The sequence below is a fragment of the Anticarsia gemmatalis genome, chromosome 18 (assembly GCF_050436995.1).
Source record: "Anticarsia gemmatalis isolate Benzon Research Colony breed Stoneville strain chromosome 18, ilAntGemm2 primary, whole genome shotgun sequence".
NCBI lineage: Eukaryota > Metazoa > Arthropoda > Insecta > Lepidoptera > Erebidae > Anticarsia > Anticarsia gemmatalis.
Genome location: NC_134762.1, coordinates 3,468,139 through 3,495,305, shown reverse-complemented (window position 1 = coordinate 3,495,305; position 27,167 = coordinate 3,468,139). Strand labels below are relative to the sequence as shown.

Sequence of the window (27,167 nt, the reverse complement as noted above, 5' to 3'; positions counted from 1 at the left end):
CGATCAAACAAGGGAATGTAGTTTTGATTATTATTCTACATTGATATTTTATTAATATCTGATTTATTTGGTAAAAGTATAATAAATATAATTTTATAACATAGGTATACTCAATAAGAAATATAATAATTGATTCCTATGTATTAGGTACAGGCCGAAAGAAGATAAGTTTTAAAGGTTCTAAACGAAAAAGAAACAAAAAAATTCAAACGTTTTCATTTGATTGTTGATTGTTTTTACTTTTCTGTGTTAAGATTTTGAAATCTGGGGGCACGGAAGTGCCCCCGCAAGTCGAGCAAAAAAAAAGCGGCACGGCCGTAACATCCTTTTCTCGAAGCAATTCGGGCTATTTTTGACACCCCTATAATTTCGTTGTGGATAAAACAAGAAGCCTGGATTTTCAGCAACTAATCAGTCATTGTATAAACACGGTATATTTAAAATGCACGGAAGTGCCCCCGCAAGTCGAGCAAAAAAAAAGCGGCACGGCCGTAACATCCTTTTCTCGAAGCAATTCGGGCTATTTTTGACACCCCTATAATTTCGTTGTGGATAAAACAAGAAGCCTGGATTTTCAGCAACTAATCAGTCATTGTATAAACACGGTATATTTAAAATTTCAGTCAATTTGAACCAGTAGTTTAAGAATGACAACTTGTTAAAATTTTGAATTTTGTCACTCACTGATTCACTGACTCACTGACTCACCGATCATCAAAAGTCTAAGGTACTTCTAGCAGACTTAGAAGCTTAAAATTTAGAATACAAATAGGGTTTAGTGTCTTTATCATGGGAAAAATTTAATATTTTCTAATTTCGGTCCAGTTTTCTAAATACACCAACTGCAACAATAACTTTGTAATCCCATATAAATGTATAAGATTACAAGGTTACATTTGCAGTTAATGAATTATTATTACTGTAGAAAATAAAATAATAAATAGGTGTAAATAGGTACCTACTATATGAGGCATAACGGGAGGGGGTATAGGGTGGTTAAGGGTGTTTAGCCCATGAAACTGAACAACATTCCCATAGGAAAATATGTTGAATTATGAAAAAAAACGTCTTTCCATACAAATTGGACTTATGTTCGCTCTACAAAAAGAAGTGAGATGCCATCAAAAACATTCTGTAAAAACCTCAAGTCTCGCCGTAAAAAGTTGTGAGATCTATATAATACCAAGTCGATTAATCTATTTAGTCTCTACTTAAAGGACCTTCTGTCTTAAGTTATTACGTATGTTATTATCATGCCAATTTAAAAAAAATACGTTTAAAACAAATAGATCGACTTGGTCATCGCAAGAAAACACAAATTCGCCATTAACATTTCAGGAGCATTAACTTCTCGTCGAGCTGTGTAGTGTGATACATACTAATAATCAAATCATGCGATGGCCAGGTCGGTCTATTTGTTTTAAAGGTATTTTTTTTAAATTGGCATGATAATAACATACGTAATAACTTAAGACAGAAGGTCCTTTAAGTAGAGACTAAATAGATTAATCGACTTGGTATTATATAGATCTCACAACTTTTTACGGCGAGACTTGAGGTTTTTACAGAATGTTTTTGATGGCATAAGTTATTTTATTGTTACTATATCATCATGATTATGCGTCAGTATTTATTTTATAAAACTTTTATGTTGTGCCTGTTGCTAATTTGACTATAATTTCGTTTGCTCCGAATGCTTTGATCGTCAGTTGCTTTGCTTGTAGGTATCTGCCTGTTTTATGTAGAATTACTCGTATTTAGTGTTATTGATTGATTTATAGGTGAAATAGATACCCAACTTAATAAGTGAAGTACGGAAGTAAGTCTACGAAGAGTACCTACCCACCAACCCATTTTGAAGACAAGAACTCTTGGACCTTTCGGTAAGTGGAAACTTGTTTCATATCAATAATATTTATGTGGGAAGTAGGTATATACCTAATATAATATTTAGCTTAAACTTAGTACCGTGATAGTGGATATTGAATGTTTGGGAATGTACAAATTAGTTTTCGGGGTTTGCGAAAAAAATCCGCGTAATGTCGCCATATTTGTTTTGATTTCGAACGTTACCTACGTTTGAAGTTTTATGCACTGTAAAACTTTAACTTCCTAGCTTTATTTTAATAATTTTAGGTCTATAAAATAAGTAGGTACAGTTGCATCGACTTCGTTCCATACACCAAGAGATGATCATAATTATAATGTCAATGATCTTTAATCACAAAAATCTCGTAAGTTTATTAGACTTAGTCCAAAAATTTTAACGTTTTGCGAGGATTTACTCGATACCATAAAGAGACATACGGACACATTCTATAGTTCTTACTTTGAGAGTTCTTAATACCTATATGCCTACCTACCTACCTGCTTACGTAGGTCTCTATAGGTAGACGTTAGTGCTTCTAAAAGTACCTATCGTGTCGTTCTGAAACAACAATGAAACGCTTGATCTTATAGGCACTTCTTCATACTGCGAGTAAATAAATATTTTAAGTGACCTGAAACTAGGTATACCGAGACAAGATTGCCTATTCATTAGAAAAAAGTCGCTTCCAACTGTGTCATTGACACTCGTAAACAAGCTAAGAAATGACAAAAAGAGAGACACCGTTCATTCATCGTTTCTTCTATCCAAAAGGAAGTGCCAAATCAAATTACCTAGTTGTTTGTTTGGGTAATGCACTAATAGTTCTTTAGTCAAGTGTTGCTGCTTAGCCACTGGTTCCGTAGTCGCGAAGTGTTGCTGGCTTTGTTGTTAGAATAATCCACAGCAGCACCGTGCGTTTGGAAATTTGCCCGATTATTGGTAGACTCGCCCCCATATTACGTAGGACTTAAAATAACTGCCGAAATAATGTAGACGTATTAATACGTTTTATGTTAATCTCTATAAAAAATATAGTCGCGATTTTAAGTGTTAGGGAAACATTAAAACAAAAAAGAGGGTATTTTTATTAACGTATTCATTAAAAAAACTACAAGCGATTGATTGAGTACATTTTTGAACACAATTCACTTTTGTCTTTTTTATAATATAAATAATCATTCTTGAGGAATTAAAAGGTAGTCAATAACATTTTTATAGTTGAACTAATTGAAGCGACGGTTTACAGCACAAAATTAATCAGCTTTATGTCTCCACAATCGTTCACGTATTTTACAGCTATTAATCGATTGGCTAAACTAATAAAAATATACATACAATAATTTCCATTCCAGTCGTGTACGAACCAAAGTATTTTTATTTACACAATAGCATTTTTGAGACGGCTGATAAGAGCCTTTTGTTTTAATTGTTGTTTAAAACATTACCTAACAGATTAACTCGTTAGGGTTTATTTTGATAAACAATACGCTCTATTCAAAAACACAGCATTGTTTTGTTAAACCTCATTAGAACAGTTTAAAAACTCCAACGCGTCATATTTCAAGAATTCGCAAAGTTTGATGCCAAAACATTTCCGCTACTGGAATCACTGAGTTGTAACCTTGTTTCGAAGTTTTTTATGTAGCTAAGTTAAAATTAGTAGGTCACATAAAATGACTAGATTATCATAACACAAGGAGACAATGTGCTCTAATGTAGTAACGTTATTATAATAACGACAGATAAACATACGTACTTCCGTAGGTACATATCAGTAATTTGTATGTATGCTCGTATATACATACGCTGTGGAATGCGATCTATACGTATACACGCCCGTCTATACATATTTATACAGCGGAATCGTAAATAGATTGAATGGGTATGTACCTACCTACTTTTTGCTTACATTGCCAGTTTCACAGTCTCCGCACCGTACATAGCATCAGTCAGTCGCCACTAGTAGACCATGTAATGTAAACATTAGATGGTCGAGGAATGCATTTAGACAGTAGGTGCTGGTAGTGAATATTATCATGTGCGGTGATAACGTGGCTACGAGTCGGCGGGGTTCAGTCAGCGACGCGGGGTCGCGTAGTGCGGTCGCGTGTATCGTTGCTATCGGAGGAGTGACGTACGGAACCGCTTCGTGTGTTCGCGCTCGCGTACGCGCCGCATTCCATCGTGGGGGCCCTTCGCCGCTATTGGCCGATCCCGCGTGACGTCACACCTCGTAATGAGGTATTCAACATGGCCGTGTAGCTAGTTCGCGAGTGTGCTTCGTTACTCGTTTGAATGGATTTAATCAGTGAAATATGCCAAGGAGACGAAACGGTGAGATACCCTTGCCCGACGGATGGGATTACGCGAGGGACTTTGACGGAAAACTGTATTTCATCGACCACAACAGTAGAAAAACGACGTGGATCGACCCGCGAGACAGGTAAGTTTTCCAAAGAGAAGTGTTAACCCGTAAGAGCCCCATGTCAAAACTTTACATTCCAATGCTATTTCTATAGTTTTCTGATTGAATTTGAGTGTTGTGAACATAAATATCGGGAGTGTTAATGATATATTTGGTCGTGATGAAGTTACAAGTGATAAACGCAACTCTAAAATAGAATAAATCGTGAAAAACAAAGTGTTCCGTCGCCGCGACGCTGCTGCTCTCTAGTGGTAAGAATGCGCGTCAACCTCGATTTCACACGACATTCCACAATTTAGTGACAACAAATGAGCTAAACACAAATTATGGTTATCATTTGTTATCCTTTGGAATGTATACTGTGGTCTTGTTTTCGTATGGGGTCGTATTTGGTGAGCGGCGAAGTTGGAACGCGACTAATGAGGCCACGGAACTGGTTCATAGCAATGTTAGTGGCTGAACTGGCGCAGAAATAATTCGATGAAGCGTTTATGTGTTAAGTATGAGTGTGGCATGTTGTCTAGATGCTGGTGCGGTCGGTGGTTTCGTAAGGTGCGCGTGTGTGTATGGTGCCGATGCGTGGAGAACGCGGTGGGAGATGGAATGCAATGCATAGGCAAGTTGCGCGGTGTGAATGACAGGCCGTAGAATGCGGCCCGGGCCTGCGGCGATGGTCGCGCCTTTCTAAAGCGGCGCACTCCCCCTCCCCTCCGCCGTGCCGCCGTCTCCCCACACCCTCCTTCACCACCTCAGCAAGCTGCAGGTGCTGCACAACACATCCCTATTAAATACCGATCATGTCTCTAGCCGTATCTATTTACCATAGTTAATCCGACACCTGCACCATTGTTTTAAAAATTTAACCTTAAAAACTGTACACCTGCACTTGAAAATGCACGGTTACAGTTAAAACCGGTCAATTATCACTTCGGTGATGATAAATGGCGTAACAATTAGCGGTAGTGATGTCTGTTCTATTAGGAAAATAAGTCGTCCTAAAAGGCTAACTGTCTGCTTCTGATGGCACTTGCTCGTTGTATAACGGGCTAATAGGATTCGCCATAAACAGTTCTATTAATAAAAAAATACAGGGTACCGTTATACGCTCTGCAGATGGACAGCATAAAATACGGTTTTAATTGCAAAACAATTTCAGTGCAAATGCACAATCAATGAAAACTTCATAGTTAATGATTGAAACGATTAGATACATGATTTTTACGATTGTTAACTATCAGGTTTGTTCAAAAGCAAGGCTGTATAAGCCTGACTTTCTGTCAGTAGTGCACTAGAAATATAATGAAGAAGTCTCAAAAATAAAATTTGTAGTTTTCCATTTTATAACCAAATTACTATAACAAATATTGTATGTAATATTGTATGCGAATGTGGATTAAATTGATTCAAGTTGAGAAGGCACATGAGAATCTGGTCCCAGTACATTGACACCACAATAAAATTCGCCGCTGACACAGGAAACATAATGTGGTATTTTTATTGAACCTTTTGGCAAACTGCATTCCATACGGTCGACATTACAGTTTGATATTTGAGACGTGGTTGCTAACTTGGTATGTAAAACTACATTATCCAAACGTAATGTCTGTATTATAGTACTAAAATCTTAAAAGGCCTACTCAAAGTTTGTCCATGTGTTAGTAGGATATTTCAAATAGTTTTTGTGAATTGCGGTTGGCAGATACGAAGGCAATAAAGTTTGCAATGTACAATTACCTACAGCAAATCACCTACTTAGCGCATTGTTTTGAAAAGAACGCTAAGTGTATAGTAAAAGAGTAACGACAGTCAAAACTGACCTAGAATTTGGTGTGTGGAGCGGAGGTACCGCGGATGTCACTCCATCGTCGACATCTACTTGTGCGAAACGCGCACACAATAAACCGAGCCACTAAGCCAATTTATTAATGCTAAAAATAACCCGGCCACGTCTCGGGCGCATACGACGCTATTAACCTTATACGGAACCTAAATGTTGTGCTATGAAAAATGTGTCTTCATGTCATTGCTTCTGGCAGAATGCAATTATTTACTTGCCACACAAGAATGTCGTCTGAGTAGCAAGTCTTGCTTCTTCATGTTTAGATAAATGCCATACTTTAAGATCATTTTTAATGTGAACTATTTGCCTTTGAATTATTTCGTTACATTGGCTATTTTAAGAAGATAAAGATCTTTATGGTGTCGCTGTGCTCTGATACTATACATTTACGGTAATAAGTGGCTTCTCAAATGCTTCTGTAACGAGACGTTGCGTGCGAATGGGTATTTGCGGTTTTCGCAGATCTCAAGACAAGACAAGTGTGATACGTAACTAGATGAGGAGCGTAAATAGTCGCAGAAAAAAGTAAACTACATAGAAGCGTTCGACAGCTACGCATTGTGAATAGAGGAAAAACTATTCATTGTGTCGTTAAGCAAGGAAGCAGCGAAGACAATGATAGCGTCGATTAACAAGCGAATGGGAACTTATACCTGTGTTCGCCAGTGTTTATTACTTTAATTGTATCGGTTGAATGCAGTTTCACTAAGCCGGTACATTGTTCTGTTGCATTCCAGAGTGTTGCGTTCCGTTGATCGTTAATGCATAATTCTATGTTGCGAGTGAAATCTGCGTTAGGTGTCTATGCGTACTCGACTAGGTGCGGGCACATTGTATGTGGAAAATACAAGGATGCGTTGGAATGTTTCAATGCGATCTGCGCGTCTGTGGTCGACTAGCTTGTGGCGTGATAGCTAATTTAATAATGTAATTGTTCCTTATATGATCAGCATTGGCCGTAAAACAATAATGTAAATACGAACTGTGTAATGTGCACCCTGTATTTACTGCCTCGATTGCTATGTAATACTGCAAACTGTTAATAACGCGAAGGTTCGAGCATAGATTATGGTCAGCGTTCTCAAAGCAAAAACTTTGTTATACTATCGATCGTGTTTAACGAAGGTATCTTCACAAGATTGTGTAACCCAAGTATGTGCTTCCCACGCACTGCACAAGTTCTGGCTCCCTCATGCGTAACGTTAAAGGGGCTGGGCATTTTACAACGTTTCTTGACTTAAATCGAGTGCGTTTTAAATAGCTTTATTTGCTCAGTTTTCAACCCATTCACTTTGATTAGGTGCTACGTAAAGTTTGTGTATGTTTCATGGAGAAGATTTACAAAACATTTGTTAGAGTGTGTAGGTACCGTAGGGTGCGGCGCGTGGCGGCGAACGGACGCGAAATAGCGTACAACATTGTTTATTCTACGCATTCCTCTCAGATAAATATGTCCTTGGCGATTTTATTCAGACAGACGCGCGTCGACACCGCCCGCCGCCGGCATCGGCCAGACTGCACATTTATTTTGATTTCAACTACGAACAAGGCGAAGTCTCGTTAAAACTTTAGAAAAGTAGTTTCGACAATCCAATTCATTATTACACACATGACTTATTGCAAAATTCGAAGGAAATGGATGAATTATTTCGTAAATTGGAAGTATGCAATAGTTGGATCCTAGTATAGTGTAACGTGTATCGAAGGCGAGTCGAAATCCATTACGTTATCGTTATAATAATGAAAATGTGTTTAAAATCACGCATGTTTAAAAGTTATCTATGTAAGTATGCGATAAAGCTGTACTGCTCTCGTTTCTAATCAAAATTGGCATTCCTCTCTTATCTATATGCCGTCATAAAGCAGTTGTTTACCTACTTGTAACGACTTTTTCATTGTTATGCACATCTATTTTAGTATTTTGTATCCTTACGTTGTACCTATTGTTTAGTTTCGCCATTCTGGCTCTATAAATGGTCCAACACGTATAGTGGGCCCACCTCATAACTCCATGAAGTCGGCATAAGCAATGATAAACTTGCAAAATATGGTATGTCGACATAGCGGGCCTCGGAATGGTCGGATGGAATTTCTGCGTGTTTGTCCCCCCATATAGGGAGTGATAAATTGACGATAGTCGTCGCTCATAAAATTGTATAACTATTTGCTTGATTTGCATAAGAGTGTTTGATTAGCCATCGGAGGACGCCCAGACGTCGTTGACTAAAGAATGTTGCCTATTTAATATTTCCTCTATAGATGTTTGTGACGATTTAATGTCCACTGTAAAACGTACGATTCCAATCTGTCGGATGATGGAACGAAACCGATACTTTACCGCTATTCGACTTAAAAACGTCTAATAAAAATTAATATCGTTATTTACTGGCGTATTCATTAAAGAAAGTTCTTTTTTTATGGGAAAGTAATTAACGACGCACTTAATAAGGTGAACATCAGCGATATTTTGTAGATGATCGTATTTTATGTTTTCATTCTTTTTTAATAATAATTCTGACTTTATAAAGATATAATATTAATCTGATAGTAAAATCTCAGTCATATTTCAAATGGATGTAAATCAAGTCTCTGATGTACGAACTATAAACGTATGCAGATTGGCTCGTATGCTTTCGTTTCCATCCAAAATATTTGAACGCAAATCGCGTAGCTTGTATCCACTCAAACCGCTTGTCCTATTGCTTATATTAATGCCGTGAATGGTTTAATTTTTAGGTGTCCATAAATAGAGGCACTGTGAGGCGAACTGGCACAAATCCTTGATTTTGAATAAATTGTTGACGACCCGCCATTTGGGCGTGGGCGAAATATGCGACAACAGACTATAATAAACAATTTTCTCATTCCAATATGTACCTTGTTTCTTAGCAATACTAAGCTATTTAGGTTTGTGAATGTGCAAATGATCGTAAGCGCTGTGGTATGCAAAAACACCTGTATTTAATAGCGATTAGGTGATAGTGTTTTGTTTGCGTCGATGGATTGTGTTTATATCTAGTCTAGTTCTATATAATCTAATCATTTGTTTGCCTCTGGCAGTTCAGATGTGGCTTTTTCATGAATGGATTCATTCTGTTCTTGAAACACCCATACGTAAAAACTTATTTCACTTTATAGTTTTTGGAAAACTAATTTCAATTTTAAATTACAATAATATCCATTTTTTTATTTCTGGTTCCCTATTCTAGAATGATCAAATAAATAAGCAACTGTGTAATGCATCTCAGTAAAAATTGTTAATATTTCCCCGACCCCATTCCGCGCGGTCGATCATTCACGAAACAATGGGGCGAGGAATTTTGTTCCTCAACAAACATTCGCAGAAGCCCGGCGCCTCCCATTCATTGGCGGTGCGTTCGCGCACATTGATATCTGCTTGTTTGGCCTCTGTTTAATCCATACTTTCCGGTCTTGACACCGCTCTAATAACAACGATATGTGAATGGAGCCGCTTTGGTGCCATTCCTACCTAATGTTTGACTTTCTATCGCTGGGAAAGTATCATTTGTGCAGTCGTGAAGTTGCCGGCAAACATCGTTACAAGCCATTAGCAACATTTCTGCCATACTTCGAGGGCGGTATTCCAACTCGCTACCAACAACTGCTTGTGATTGCTTTTCTACATTCTGTAACTATTGCATATTTGCATAATGAGAAGATTTGAATGCCACGATATAGTTAATTTGTTGCATCTGAGTTTTGTCTCAATATTAGACGTACCCTTGTGCTTTATGTATGTAAATCTTAAAACCGGTCAGGTGATCTGATGAATGAGCGGTTTTTACAACATTCGCTTAATAAATTAATATGCATTGTTAAAAATAACTCAAACACAGAAATATTTTATACAGATTACATAGTTATGTTATTTATGTTATTGTAAATAAAAAGCAAATATAGTATGAATGATTTACAATGGTAATATTTTACAATGTCTCCGTCGTCTATGTTCCGTTTAGGTTTGTAGTATTTAATCTCCTTCATCAGTCTGCAAGTAGTTATTACTCAAACAAGCAACAGAATGGGAGTGACCACAATGCAATATCAATTAGAAATTCCTGAGTCTGCGATATTATAAGCGGCGGCCGACAATTCGTCATTCTGTATAGACATTATTTAGACTAGGTATCGTATTATCGAATGTTTGTGAGCGGAGTCGTGATACTCATGATATTGTGTCGCACGCGCCGGCTGCCGGCGTGACGAAGGCGGCTGGTATGCGGCGTGATTCAAACGGAAACCCTATATATTCAGTGTTTATGCAACTCGCTGTCCGTCCGTCCGTCACTTCTACAGACACCATGCAACATTGAATTGTGTAAATTACCTTCGATCACTACGCCAGTTTATTTTGACGGCATTTCAAATTAATCCAAGACGTATAATAAAAATTAAATGAAATATTGCCTTATAATTAACAGTATAACATTTGTGGCACTTGAAATATTGCAAATGAAGCTCGTAACTCATTGAAATAAGAAGAAGGATTTCGAGTTTTTAAAGGCAGTTAGTGTCAAGAGATCTTTATTATTCAGATTGGAGCACTTAATGTGTGTATATTCTCAAGTCTCAAGACGAGCATGAGACCTTGGAGGGTATGACGTGACGTGCGTTTCAACAACACAGTTCACACTAGGCGTTGGAATGTCGTTTGTCAATGATCGAATAACGCGTGACGTCATAGCGTCACATTAGCCGCTGCGTTTACCATCAATACATAATTACCACTTTCGAGCGATTGCCTCGGCAATTTGGTGGATAAATTCGGTGATTAGTCGTGACGCAAGACTCGAACAATGTTTATATGTGTGGTTACTTTAATGCATGGTTCGGATCAGATACGAAATTTTATATTCACGCATTGGATCATCCGGTCGGCATGCTTCGAAGAATCCATTGAAAGTTGTGTTTAATTCGATTATAACGTTTTACGAATGTGTCAGCGATTCGGAATGCGAGAGGAAATCACGTTGACCCCTAACTCTATTCCTTTTCTGGCCATCGGATGGCTTGTTATCTTCCTGTCTTTGAGTTTATTTTAACAAAGCAAGAGGCTATATTCAAATAAGAGTTTAGACTACGTGACATCACGCAGTAGGAATTTAGTTGTAACTTTGTAACGAACAGGTTATTCACCTAACATTATTATCCTTAACCGTGTCTACTGACACAGTTTCATGACAGATTATCTTACAAACGAAAATTTAAGTAGGGCAATGCCCTCTTGGAGTAAAGGAGTAAAAAATCGAGATTGTTCCGAAGCCCAAGGAATGTGCATTAAACGGGCCATCCGGATTAAAATATTTCCCTGGCGGTATTTATAGAGCATTAGTAGGTGTGCGTGTCCGTCTGTCGGTCGGTCGATATGTGTGAGACAGCATGGCACCGCCTCCCACCAGACGTGCTCCAAGTTTGTCGTAATCCAGGACTTGGTCATTGGACTTTCGAAATGTTTCTCGGATAACACATGATGACATGACTAATAGTCTAATCATTTTAATTTACGGTGAGACGCTTGTTCTCTGCTGTTTGGAGACATTATGAGAATTAAGTGGTGTTTAATGTTGAAAGGAGTTTGAGGGTGTTAACATTTTTGTGATTTGTACACCTGGAATGGCGTTGAAATCAGCAGAGGCATATAACTAAATAGTCCAAAGCGGGCAGCAACCTTCGTGTTTCTATTTGCGGCTGCTGAACGGCGGTACATTGGCCTTCTCCCGCGCTATTTTCCAATGAGACCGAGATGCACTGGCATATCGCACGGCATAGCTCGCGGATTTATTCGCATCGATTACGCGATACAGCTGTGTGTGAACTCAATTCTGTAGCGAACTGTATTATATGTGAAAACATGTACGGATATCGAGGTAAAGTAGAACAAATTATATAATAGTATTGTACGTTGTACTAATAGCTATTTTGAATTATAATTTTAGTTGCCGTTATTTGTAAGTCAGATAAGTCATGCAACTTCCTCGTGGCTTATAATTGATATTTACCTATTGCATTGATCATTTAATACCTTCTGGATAAATGGATATTATAATATAAAATCATTATGATACATATATTTGAACGGTCGCAAATATTTGAATACTCTTATTGAAAATAAATAAATAGTATTTTTATCAAACTGCACTTGAAATTTAGATTTTAAAAACAAGAAACTTTGGTCATTGTTCCAGGTTAGTGTTGAGGTAATGTTTTGAATAAAATAACTGTCATGTTGATTTAAATAGCCAATTTTGGTTTAGGCCCAGCGCAGACAGACCGGAATAATCCTCGCGCGGTCTCGAGCATTTTCTTTACGGCTCGCGGATGCTCGAGCATGCTCGCGACTGCTCGAGCCTGCGCGAGGAAAACTTTCTAGGTTACCATTCTTCATTAAACAGGCCAGTTTTCGTGAAAATTCGTCAACGATGGTAGACTGGGCCATGATTATAATTGCTCTTTTGACTGAAGAAGAATAAAAATGACGTTCTCTCTGTTTAAACTCAGTAAAAACATTGAAATTTTTCATACGATGCTCGCGCGTCCTCGAGTATGCGCGGGGATACCCGCGCATCCTCGAGGACGCGCGAGCATTTTTTGACAGGTTCAAGCAATTATGCACTTTATATTAATGAATTTAAAGTTGATTTTCAAGTGCGTTAAAAAAATCCTCTCCGCTGCGCTCCTCTTGGTCTGCGCTGACCCTTAATCACAAGCATGGATCTCAACAAAAGATTTATCTAATGCTGGGGCTACATTAGCGGGCTATGGCGAATATTCGTGTTAACGCGATGAATGTGGCCGGGTTCATCGTGTCATCGCGTAGTATTCGGGCGAAGACGATGTAGTATCGAGGAGCTGTCGGTAAACTGGCGCGAATCAAAGGGATTTGTCGCGCCAATATTCGCTTAGGTGGCTACATCTACGTCAATTCAGTGTCGTCCAGACTTTGAAGCGAGACGGACGTGCATTTAATTTTTTACACTATGGAGTGGAGTAATTTACCGCTCACGTCTCCGCACAACAAACTGAACAGCACAAGGCACGATGCATCGCGTCAACTCGACACGAATCTTCGCCCGCCTTAATGTAGACAAGAACATCGCCCATACCCGAACACGATGTTTTTGTCGCGCCAACACCATACGAATCTTCGCTCGCTAATGTAGCCCCAGCATAATGATCACAGTTTAAATTTTCGCGCTTCAATCAGTTACTAAATTCTAAAAAGTTTCAATAGATGGCGTTGTCTTAAAATAACACGCTTTATTTGAGTGATGTTTTGTTTTGTACTTTTACGCATTTTTTGTTTAGGTAAGCACTTAAGAATTATTCTGAATTCTTCGATTTGTAGATAACAAGCGGTAAATCTTATCTACAAAGATTGTGAAACACTCCTTTTTTGCTATCAACGGAAACAGCAACAATTTCATTATCAATGATAAATAATTCTATGTCATTACCTAAAAAATGTGACCTTTATCTGAATAAAGTTGTATAGTTCCGATAATCTTGAACTATGCAATATTTTTATTTCTCTAGTAAATTTGAAACTTATTGACAAGTAACTACACCTTTATCTGGTATTATTTAGAAGCAATAATTTTGTCACAATGGCATTTGATTGGAGTCAGTGTTTCGTTTACGTGGGCGCAAGCTTATGTGTGTGTTGAAGTTTGTGTGTGTGTGTGCGGCTAGGGATTCCGTGACACGGGTCACCGTTTCCGAGAACTCGACTCGTCTTGACGTCCCGCTGACAGGACTGGTTTTGCCGTTCTCCCATAACGCAGCAACATTGGTTGTCTATTTGTCTCGCTTACTTTTACTACACTTATATACCTTTCTTGCTCCCGCACCGATGCATTGGATGCGCACACGCACGCGCCCTCTATCCCCTCACCTCGATAAGAGTGATCGTGTTTTGAAATGGACGCCGCATTCGGTAGCCGTGTGCGGAAGGAGTAACGAATTCCCATTGAAGATTTACCCCTCTCGACTTCGCCACAATAAATTGTTTTCACAGCCATAAAATAAACAATTGTTGGAATTTTGTTTTTGTATACCTATCTAATAAGAAAGTCTTTGTAGGCATTATTGTTGTTTGTTTAAAGTAAAGTTTATCTATCAAATGAATAGCTATTGAATTAAGAAGTGAGGTGTTTCGTGTAATTGCATGTGAATATAACCTTACACGAAGTTATACGCACTCATTAAGCAGCCTTTACTTCATTGCTTACTGTAAAACAACCAGCAAACGGTAAAACAGAATCACGCGAATATCGAAAACGTCGATTTCAAAAGTTGCACGTACACCGAACTGGACATAAACGTGGCCAATTAACCGAAGAATCTTATTTAATAACCGACTACCGTATAAACGCCATATTAAAGTCACGAAAACCGTTAAGTGGGATGCGTATGAGACGCGGCGTTCGTTCGATTTCGTCACCATCGGAAATGCGAGTGTGTCCGCTTTTTGTCGGTGGACGGGTCGTGGTACGTGAATCATGATCGAAACTTGTAGCAGCAGTGGAGCAGGTCGGCGGCGCCAGCGCACCACGCCCTGTGTGCGGCTGCGTGCGCGCCAGCTCCCGGGCACCCGCGTCCACCATCATTAATTATTCTCATGCCACAACCTGCCTGTATTATCTGCACGCCTAGGCACAACTTGAATCTAGAAACTTGCACCTGTTTTTTGTTCGATACCATGTTTTATCTATAATTCCATCGCGCTTGTAATATTGCATTTTGAATCGGAAGATCTTTATTAAAATTCATTCTCGTTCGCAACACTTGTAACTTCTTCGGCTATGGATATTTACATTAAAATATCGTGACCTAATTGCCTCGTATTTTGAATGATGTGATTGACTAACGAGATGCTCTTTCAACTAGAGTAAATCCAATGATACTGACCGCGTCCTCTTGATCCCGTAGCTTCTAAATTAATTGAAGGCTAAACGATTGGTACAATCTCGTGATTAATCTGTTTTAGAAACGTAGACTGTTAAATATCGATTTTAAATGTTAGTTACAAATAAAAATCACGTCGATTAGTTACATTTTGAAGACAATTGTAACAAACATAATTCACACACGAATCCGCCCTCGACTTATTCCTAAAACAGAATTTTACCTGTAACATTCTAATGTCAAGCGGCCAAATGATTGATATGTGGACGAGAAAAGCTTGATAGTATTGAATCGAAAGTTCGTGATCGCACTACAAGTTGCATGTTTACACACAAAGTATATACGGCATCGTTCTAACCAGTTCACATTACCGAATAACCAGTGAAATTATCCAGTCGAAAGATTCGAAATAATAACTGGAGCTTATTATTATTTCGCCTTAATGATAGTTATAGAAGCAGCGTAATAGGCTCGCCCCTGTTCGTGGGAAAAACGTCATGTATGGCAGGCCTTCTATGGGAATATTTTTTATGTTGATTTAAACTTTCTGAAGTGTATTGAAATTTTAATAAGTACACAGTACAAGTAATTTAAAAGAAGCATTTTCAATTATTTTTATATAACAACATGATGTTGTTCTTTTGTTTAAGTTTGTGAAACTTTAACGAGTACCTTCCTTTTTAGTCTGTTAAAAAGAATACTAAAAGTTCGAACGTCCGTCAAGATATTTTTCACTAAAAACAATTCAAATGTTGTCCTCATTTCTAGGATTGACAGCGTTTCTTAGACTCAACAAAAACTTTGATTGTTCCAGATATACTAAGCCACAGACGTTCGCGGACTGCATCGGCAATGAGTTGCCGCTCGGCTGGGAGGAGGCCTACGATCCACAGATCGGACGCTATTACATCAATCATGTCAATCGTGAGTAACACCTGTTTATTCGGCACATTTCCATCATTTTCGATCTTGGCATATTGGAATTCACATTATATTTTGCTTTCTTATTGCATGCATTTCGTGCTCGATGGATTGTTTTTGATATAAACTACGTAGTTTACGATTTCGGTACTCATTAATGTAGAGCCTTAAATTTTATCTCCTGTATAATACTTATTTTATCATATCAAGTGTTCAGAATTGTGGTCCTGTAATAATAATGCAATAACTCATTTTCGCACAATGAATTGTTTGTACCGGTTACAACAAGCTAACTCTTATTTATTATCCCTTGGATTATTCAGTATGTCGGGTGAAAAATGTTCTACGCGGGGGGCTTATGAAGTACCACGGTGCTTTAGTTATTCCCTATGAATTATTGAACAGGTTGATTCATGTCTAGTCTATAGAATGTTGCGACTGTTGCGGCCACCATCTTGGATTCAATATTTGAAATCGAAATGCGCAAGAGTTTTAACGTCACACCACGAAAAATAGATGGCGTTGCGCGTATGTTCAGCTGTACATACGTAGAGTCGTGACTCTCAGATATAATATCTTTTTATGTGAATCCTTAGATTATTCTATGGGAGGACACTAAATAAGTCGTGTTATGAATGGAATGCCTACGTATCGTTTATTTACGCAAATGTATCTTCGTGAGTCGTATTGAATTGATTAGTCGTTGCATAGACATTGCTTTTGCTACCGTGTAATCTCACATGCAGGCATTTAATCGTTAATAAACTAAACACTTAATTTCATACACATAGGCTATGGTAAAGATACGTAAACATAAATACCAATTGTAGATTTATAATGTTCCTTGATTTCATAAATATATTAATTACAAAACTGTAACCGTGTAATTATTTTAAAAAAAGCTGTCATTATTTTCTAGTCAATTTCAAAAAGCTTTGTTAAGAATATTTATCCTGTTTTGTAGTTATCGCCAATCCACACTTAGCTACAAAAGGTAAAAAGGCAATAATGACTGTGCTATAAGATGGAAAACGCGCGATATCTGACGACCTGCGAACACCCGATAACGGTGTGCGCAAACGCACAAGCGTAGGTACATTTTCGCACAGCGCGCACGCATTCCTATGCATTATTTATCAAGCACGTAGAACTTTTCCACCATTTTCTTAGTTTTTTCAAGACCACCCATCAAGTGAAGCTGATCGCATCGCCTTTTGATCGTACCTTGTTAGTTTTTATGTATTTTCGGTGTTAATTTCTGAGGAAGCGACGGTACCGAGGGTTTTCTACAGTACGTTTAGAATTTACAAGTAATAGCGACCGTTGTAGTTGGATAAAAACTTTGTTGTCATTATTGATTGTATATACAAGTTTGGAAGCATGTTGCAGTTATATATATTTTTTTATCAGTTATTTATTTTATTAAATTCTTAGTTTTATTTTACGACCTTCTCGACACAAAAAGTAGAATTTCCTATTATATTTTCCCTTTAATGAATGCATTTATAAGGAAACTCTCATTTCATGGTTTGTTAAAAGTCCATGAATATTCCAGGCAGTATTTTCTTGAGGATATCCTTTAATCTTGATTGTGTGATGTGACTAATTAAACTCACCGTAGAAGTAATCAGATAGCAAGTGTCCCTTTTATATTTAAGAATCGCCTGAAGTTAGTAAAAACCCTTATAATTTTATTCAATTAAGATGACATTAATGTTGAAAATACTAAAGAACTTAAATAAATTCGGCAAGGGAAATACCAACTACTAACGAAAAATCGTGCTCATAAGTGCCTTATTCAGAAAGTTCTATAAAATAGTCTAGGTATTAATGATTCAATTAAACACATGCCTGTATGCAAATTGTAGTCTTCTTCATGTTTGCTAGAACAAATTAAACCTCGTTAAAAGTATTTGCTCGCTAAACCATACGGCGACTGGAATATTTGTCTTTTAAGCAAATTTATACTCACGCATCCAGAACAAATTATGCTAAAAGATTCAAATGGGTTTCATTACTGCTCATTTTATTCGATGTTATCTCGATAGATAAACAGGCTCTCGCTCTTTTTAAATTATACGCAGTTCAATTAGCAGTGTTTTATACAAGTAACTTATGGCATTATTCCATTGATTAAGTATTTTAATTTAATTTAAACATGTTTGATGTAAATCGTGCATGTATTGGAGCCCATTCTCATAAGTTTGCGTCTTGCGACTAACATGCGTATGTGCAGTTGCGCGTCACATTTACTATTCCGTCGTGTAGTGAACTGTTGCTATGGGCTTCTTATATGGTAACTGGTGTGTGTCGTAGGGAAGTTATTGCTAGAATTTACATTTTGTTTTCTAAAGCATTACTATTACGCAATTTATGTTCCTATATAGAACACAAATGTATGTAAATAATATACACTTAAGGTTTGCATTTTATTCACGCAGCCTTTAAAGTTTTCTCTGAAATTGCTTCAATAAAAATAATGTGTAATTATGTAGTGTCTAACAAGAAAAACAGTTTAGTAATTTCATGAAACATCGTAAACATGAGAAGAATCGGTTGCGCTGCAACACTGTTAAAGAAAACTAAAAGCAATATAATGACATGGTACAAAAATAACTCAAAAACACTCTGTATATTCATAAATTCCAGTAGCTTCTACACTGTCCATTTGCAATATTCAATACAATATGCTAATGACTAACTCGTTTAAGGTCCTACCATGGTGTTTTACGCGTGTAGATCCGTCGATAGCTCACCTATGGGCTGCCAACCCATAAATTCTAGACCATGTTATTTGATAATTAAATATATCTATTTGATTTTATTCTGTTGTTGTATTACTGATGCAGAGAATGTATTTAGTAGCTTCATTAGTTTTAATTATACGCTTTCTTTTATGTTTTATTGGCAGTCTTTACAATTTAAAAGTACCTATGCAGTATTTTTCGGTTATGAAAGCCCTCTTTGGATATTAAGGTTTATGTGTGCGAAAGTATTCGACATACAATTTAACTGTACAATTACTTTCATCATAATATACGCCAATCGTAAAGAAATTCCAGATAAAACAGTAACACGTACACGGAGAATTATATCTGTTTGGTAGTTAAGCACGTTTCCATACGAATTACATGCGAAGTGCCGTAGTAAAGCGGCTAAATAATGCGGTCAGGTTAGATACCAACATGCAGGATATTACAAATGTTTTGCCCGTCATTTAAAAGCTCATTTCTTGAAGAATGCCTTGCGGATAGCCCATTATTCACCACTAACGCGGTCAGTCGTTAACTTAATAATGAAAATAAAAGCACTTTTCATAGAAGCTCCTCTAGGCAGAAATTTTTCGCATTAAAGAGCATTTAATAATACATTAAATAGGACGTTGTCCAGTTCATGTTTCTGAGTATTCGCGATGTTGATCTTTCATTCAAATAGAAGTATGTCTTCTTCAGTATATTCGAGTTTAGGATCAACAGGTTTTGGACTAGCCACATCGTAAGTTTTATAGCTCGTTATATTATATTTATTTTCCAAGTTACCGGCACCAATATATTTTAAGTTGGTGTTGTTAGAAACTGCATGCGAATGAATATAAATTCACAGGAGTCCTGGCGTTACAAGCTGCGACGATGTTAAGGATTTCAATGTATTTGGAATTAATTTATACAGTGAAATAACTTACTAGTAGTTTTCTTTTCACGTAGTTTTAAAACTCAATGTGCTGAAACATCAGGCGTGCATCAGTATACGTTAAATATGACAGGAATGAGCAAATGTGATGTTGACATTTAAATCCCATGGCATTGATCAAAAAGACTATCATACTAAAAGCGTATATAAATATTAACCCAGCGATTTATAGACAAATTGGCAATGAAATAATCTTACATGATCAACGAAACATCGACACACTCATTAATGATCGTATCACAATTCTATAATAGAAAAGGACAAGGTATAATGGCGTTGGAACCTGTTTGGAATGAGCGCTGCAATTAATTTTAATATTTTTCTAGTAAAGTCTGAGACTCGCACGCAGTGTGTGCATACTTCTGTAAATATGCATACGTTACTTTGTTAATGCCTCCTCCACTTTACATATTTAGTTTACAGCATCCATGTTCTTTATCAAGGTATGCGATCTCCCCCATACCTATTTTCTGCATAAGCCCGCAATATTTATATGCCTCATACCAGCTTTTATTTTACACCGAGTCGTGTACGTTGTTGAGAATTTCATTTGATACTTTGGGTTCGCTTTCTTGCTTAATTGGAACCGAGTGTTCACATTTAGCGAATAATGTTATTTCATGTCTGTCGTTCCGTATTAATGCGTGGGTTTTAATATTGTCAATTTTCGTTCATGAGAGCGTTTATACGATTGTAAGATTTTAATATCATTTTTTGTATTTCAACTTCTACCTAAACATTTTACGAATTTCATCGATGGTATTGGGATTGCACTCTTTCTATCTTTCGGTAGATAGAACCTCCTTCTAATATTGTACATAGCATTTTTATAGGTGCTACTTTTGTAAAACAGTTTTATTAATACACCTATCTTATGTGCCTTAATGAATGTCAATATTTTGGCTGTGTGTGGTCAAATTTTACTGTCAAACGAAGCGACATCACGTGCATCGCTCCTTTATAGGCTTGTCATGAGACGCGCGTTTGATTTAACTTTGATATTATTTATTATAGGTTTTCGAAAGGTCCTCTATGAATAATTAAGTGTTACGTGACTCTCGGTTCTTTGTCTACAAGCCAATGTTTAATAAACACGTGCATTGTGTTCAATGCGCATCATTTCTTCTGCTTTGTTTATGACCCGATAGACATTGGAGGGCAAACATCTTTATTAGAAATCATCAATATTATTGACCTCTTTGTTTCCTTCTTTTGGTTAACCACGCTTGTTTTCTTAACCTTTTCCTGATTAAGTGGAAACTACAGTACAAATCTTGAATAACACGTATTACGTTTCATTCATATCAATTTCAACATCTTTCAAGTGGAGTCATTAAGTTTTTAGTAGCGATTAATTAGTGAGACCTGTTAAGACCACCTGCTTGACCATTCTAAATTTTCGAACATTCTAATCCTTAAACTTATCACTAGCCGTGAGTTGCGAGATTGTGTTACCTATTTGATTAACCACTATCACTTTACCTTCATCGCGAACAGTAGCTAAATTACATAGCAATTTCGACGGCATTGTTTCTCTAATCTGATATAAGTGAGTAACAATCAAGTCTGTAGAATCGTTCCGGCCTTGCCGGGTTCAGAATTGAGAATAATAATTGAAAGATCGCCGCGTGCGCACTTTGTATGTCACGCGGTGTGCGAATGATGGAGGAATGCAGCTGCCACTGTGACTGGCTCTATGATTGGTTCCTGTCGCTATGCTGTTACAATCTAGGATCACTTGCTTAGCGCTGGGACTTTTAGTTAAGACTCTTGTAATCTTATTCATCTTTTATTTTATGGCCTCATTTGTACAACGTTTGTGTTGTATTGTTTATTGGTTCTTAGTAGTTTAGCTTCGGTTCTCATATTCTCTGGTTGCACTTGTACGTATATTTCTTTCAGCTATATGATATTCTGAGTTTGTAAAAGTTTGATTTGTCACAAAATTTGGCAGTTACTCAGAGAGTTTAATCCACCCAGTTACATCATAAATAGTCAATACTTTCCTTTACTATTATACAATTTCAATTTACTGTCAACTCTACTATCAGTATCAAACAAATAAAAATCACGCTTGAAACCTCGTGCCGAATTTGGTACTACTAAAGTGATCGCTATCACTGTTTATTGAATGCCAGCATTATCAAACACTCGAATGTACTTGTCAATAATTGGCATGTAATCGGCAACCGTATCGCATTCCTTTGTGATGAGTAAACGTACCTTAATCTAAGTCGTTAATACTGTTGCGATTAGTACCAGACTTGAGGAAAATTTGTATGGACTGTTATTACGCTCATTTGTTTTGTTTCTCTTTTTATAGAATTACACTGAAATATGGATTATGTTCAATACTTGTTTACTAATAAATAGTATTTCGCGTTACTCATCATTACTTCATTTGCAATTTTATTTAGGTCATAATAATGTATTTGTTGTAAGTCAATACCTTTTCCTAGTCCATAAATCCCTGTAATATTCTGTTCTATAAATAAACGTAATTGTTGTATTGTTACAGAGGTGACGCAGTTAGAAGACCCGAGGCTAGAATGGCTCAGCATCCAGGAAGCGATGCTGAGGGAGTACCTGCACACAGCGCAGGAGGCTCTCGAGGTATGTACTTTTTACAATAACCAACATTACTCATAAAATTACACCTTGTCAACGAAAGCCGTAAACAAAACGCTATAAATATTGTCAATTCATACAGTGCATTATACGTGCGTGCGTACTCAGATAATCTTTATTAATGACGCAGTTTTTTATAGTAATGTGATAATGAGAAACAATTATAACAACAGCGTACAATTTAACGCTAGCCTCAGCGTAACACAGTAGCAGACACGACGCTAATTATACGATCTGAAAAATTACCTTACCTAGCCGCGGGTGTATATCCCGCGACAATTTGCCGTCCTGCCTCAAACCACTTACGCTGCATCGATTAAACTTTTATCTTACTCCGTTCTTCCATCGATCAGTTTCATTTTAATGTGTAGATACGAAAGCAATGTTGTCGATAATTTTAACTCGGCTTCATCGACTATCGAATGCAGCCGGTACTTATCGGACATCTATCGATAAACGCTTTAACTCGTATCTCTGGTACAATGTCAATGGATTTAATTTTAACTCAATTAACTAGTGGCACTAGACGGCTAGTTTCTCTTATACATCGTAGTAACAGAATTGGTTTAAATAAAAATAGTAAATCGTCTATCGTAAGTTCAAACGGACATCTAAGAAATGTTTACGCAAGTCATAGGCATTTGAAGTTGTGGAAATTCCATAAAGGGCGAGTGTATTCGTACACGTACGCCGTTCATACAATATATTGACAGCGCTGGGAATAGAAAACAGAATTAGCCTCATTTTGCGTGTCATTTGGAGTTTCTGTAGCGGTACTCGCCCATCAAGTTCATGGATTTAAATGTCATTTGCCATTACGTAGCCCTTTTCATTTATATTCACCGTAACATTACTGTTGTATCATAAAGATGTTATTTCCTTTCTATTATGTGTTTAACATTGTTTATGCCAGACTTTTTCAAAACTTTGAGGGTGCTCGAGTGAAGTATTTCCTGTAGGTGGCTGTGAATGTAAAATCATGCTACAAGCACGGTTCGTTTAAAATCGTTATCTCGAGTGGAAAATACGATAGCATCAGTCGTCTGTCTATTATGCAAGTAAACAGTTTATAGTACACAATGTATATTGCCATTGTCAAAGGTTAAATTCTTATCTGTACGCGAGAGATCCATAGTAATAGAAATGAAAGAGTAGGTACATACGTATGCTAAATATAGTTGCGTGAAACGAGATAATATTGTATTGAAATAATTGTACAAAGTTCGAATAAAACGCAAGAAATATGACAACGGGACAAGAACAAAAAGACCAGTAAAGGTCAAGCAAGGTAATTAACATGTGATGAAATTAAATGAAACTCGGTTATCTATAATTAATGTGCTTTAGAGTACATTAAACACTCGTTTAGTGGCTTCTCTGAGAGATAAGGATGGAATGCGATCGTGCCCTGATACACAGATAAGAGATAAGTGGCCGCGGTATTGTTTCGAATTGAGCACGCAATGAGAGCTGCTGGATCAAAGTTCAGTAAGGAAACGATGGATGTTTTACAGTTAATGTCTCTGGACATGAAATGGAAAGAAACACTTAAAGCCGCTTTGTTTTGTGTTACGCCGAGTTAACTGCTTTAACTCTTTTTAAAACTTCAATAGGGCAATAAAATCACGTCCATCTTAGAAGATTAAAGATTGCATGGGAACGAATCTATATTAAAACACAAATTTTGGACAGCTTAACATTTGAAGAAATACGAATATTTTAGTTTGAAGATAAAATTATCGATTAGTGAAAAATGATAAAAGACGTATGAATGACCAACAACGAACGGTGAAGGGTAATCTAAGATACTACAGTCATATAAGGGTTTTAAATAAAATATTTTGTCTGAACATTATCGCGATTGAAATGACAAGCAAAGGTTAAAAAAATACTTCCTTGCTTGTTGATTATTACTCTGATTATAATTGAACAACAAAAATATTTTTTACAGCAATTAACATTTATTGCTTTGTTCATTTCTGTGTCATTGCTACTGTTTACAATGTTGAAAGATTAATTTCTGAATAATTTAAGTAATATTTTGTCTTGTTTAGTATCTGGATGTCCTAAATCTTTAAGATTTCTTAGTTTAAAGTTACAGATAGTGATAAAATAATATGGAAAGCTTGTATCAAACACTTTCTTGCAGCGTACGAATACTAGGCTATGAAGTTGTAAAAACATCTCACGTCCACATTCGCTGTGTGAATACCGTTATCAAAACGTAGCTCGAGTTCGTTTGGCGAGAACATACGTGATTTTGCCTTTACATTAGCTTTTTTGAGATCTTTATCTAGAATTATACACGTGGTAATGTCCCAAATTATATTCACTTCGAATACTTAAGCCTTATTAACCAATAATTTATTAATCGATTCAACATTCACATGTTTTGGTCGTAATATCAATTTAACTTAATGACTACTAACAATATACCTTTGAACAGTACATTGGTATGAAGGAAATGATATTTAAATTAACACAGTTTCAACGTGAACCTTGATATTTGCCTCCAATTAGTTTGCTCGCAACTGTCAAAATATTGAGGCTGTTATGTCCAAGACATTTCGGAATTTGCTTGCGACGTTGATAACATATTTTAAGTTAAAAGGTTTTGCAAACATTTCTTTCATTAAAACTGTTTTAAAGTAATTTAATAACGTGGTATATCCGGGTAGGAATGATTTTAAATAAAGCAACAGAAACCAAACAAAACATAATATAAGAAACTAGTAGATTTAAGAAAACAATGCCTTAATAAAATACCTAAATTGGTCGATTACGGTAGCCCTAAACGAATTATCCAATGAATAAATGTATCTCCATAACAAAACAATCCGTTATCTCCTTAAGCAGCTATCAATCCCCCGCTAATTCTCAATAGGAATGCGACAGACGTCAGTAACGATAGACTAGCTCCAGGCATCAGTGATAACCTTCATTCAATTGACGTCAATTGATTGATAATGGGTGCAAGTAAACAAAAAGATACGTTAGAATGATCAATTACCGTAACCCAAGACCTTAGACCTCTTAAGACCTCAGTGTGCGCAAATTGATGTTGATCTATCAGATTATTAACTGCGTTATTGTCCATATCTGTTTCAAAAATATTCTCGGTTATCTGCTAAATACTATCCATTTGACACTAGGTATGAATCGTGATGAATCTTTGCTTGTCTAATAATTTGTTTAATACATTTATTGAGGGCATGCAAAGTCCCCAACCCGCACTTGGCCAGCGTGGTGGACTCAAGGCCTAACCCGATCCCCGTCGTTTGGGAGGACAGCCTTGCTCTGCAGTGGGACAGTAATGGGTTAAAAAAACAAAAAAACAAAACTATTATTAACTATATTTTTTTGGTATATTCATTTGCTTTTTGACGCTTCAATACTTTAGTGAAAGTTCTCAATTGGATAATCAAATCAAATATAATTGTAAAGGTGTAATAAGATCTCATAAATCATTGTTATGTATTACACAATCTCTATTTCGCTGATACCAATTACATTGGAGAATGCCCGTATGAAATAAAAACCTCCGTGGAAAATAACACTCTTGAAGATTTTAACTATATTTTATTCTATAAAAAACTAAACAAGGTCTATATGACAAGATGTATGGATGTAAATGAGGCAAGGGAAGTTTGTAAGGATCGTACCAGGTTGCGATCTTTGGTCTCTGCCTACCCCTATGTGAAAAAGCCGTGATATTATGTATGTGTGTATGATACCTTTATGTTTTTCTACGAAACGAATGATGTATGCAAGAATGCACCACTAAGCTGATTCATTATTTTTCTTTTATTTTATTTTATACTACTTAGCGTCAAACAACTGTAGGTATTCCATACGGCTATAAACCTCGTCTAACACGTTTGATTAGTCATAATACCAAGAATAAAGCGTTTCAGTATCATTTATGTAATCCCCACGTGTTTGACCGTTCAAAGCATGTAAACAGTGGTTGTAAGTTTGTGACCGGAAAAGATATGAATGCCTTTCTTAAGGCTGTATTAACCGTTGTCAGCTGATTTTGGTAAAGATTTCGTTATGTGATGAAATTGGGTTATAGATCAAATATTTGTAAGCGTGTTATGTAAGATAGATGCTGTAAAGATTTGATTCTTCGCAAATATCTATAGTTAAGTGACTACTATCCTGTCCTATTGCTTACTGATTTAAGGCTTTGTATTTCACTAATCCTATTCGTCTTTAAAGATCTTTCCCTTAATAATAAAGAGCTTATTGTACTATAGTTGTAGTAGATATCCAGCCATTGATCTACAAACAAATTCCACAAAAATCGTACCAAATAACTTAAGTAAAGTAATCCCAAGGCTCTAATTACAGCTTACTCTCAGCTATATTATAATCAACAATCCCTTTACGAGTCGCTTGACCTGTATGACTCAGTCTCAAATATGTTGTAAAAGCCATCAGGAAATAGTGGTCAAGGATTATGACACGGCCGTGGTCAAGTGTTTGTCTTAGATTAAGCCGTCAACTTGACGACTAAATTTTCTGATGAAGAAATTTTTAGAGACTTCCCGTGTGATGTAAAAGTTGGTGTGTTTGTTATTTGCGTCACTGATTCACAATTTGTAGGTGGAGTAGGAAAATGAAAAGGAAGGAGTGTTTTGGTTGGACTTGAAATCGGTTTAACGGTATTTGATAAATATTGCAAGAAATGTTTAATAGAATTTTTGTATGTCTGTCGTATTATGACACCGAAAATGCAAAATCATATGTATTTTATGATTACATACAATAATTTTTATTTAGAAAGATGTGCTGTTACACCCGTTTTAATCGAAGTTACACAGGTCAGATTGCAGTATGATATGAATCAATTTGAAAACTAATAG

General features: G+C 36.7%; 1 protein-coding gene across 1 annotated transcript in view; it reads left to right on the top strand.

Annotated features, from left to right (window-relative positions):
- Window positions 1–3,819: 3,819 nt before the first annotated feature.
- The window catches only part of kibra (WW and C2 domain containing protein kibra), a 63,417-nt gene continuing 40,069 nt past the window's right edge, over window positions 3,820–27,167 (top strand). The window contains exons 1-3 of the mRNA XM_076125770.1: window positions 3,820–4,313; window positions 15,875–15,984; window positions 22,190–22,284. Of these exons, the coding sequence (XP_075981885.1) occupies window positions 4,186–4,313; window positions 15,875–15,984; window positions 22,190–22,284 (333 nt within the window). The 5' untranslated portion in view covers window positions 3,820–4,185. The remainder of the gene's footprint in view (window positions 4,314–15,874; window positions 15,985–22,189; window positions 22,285–27,167) is intronic.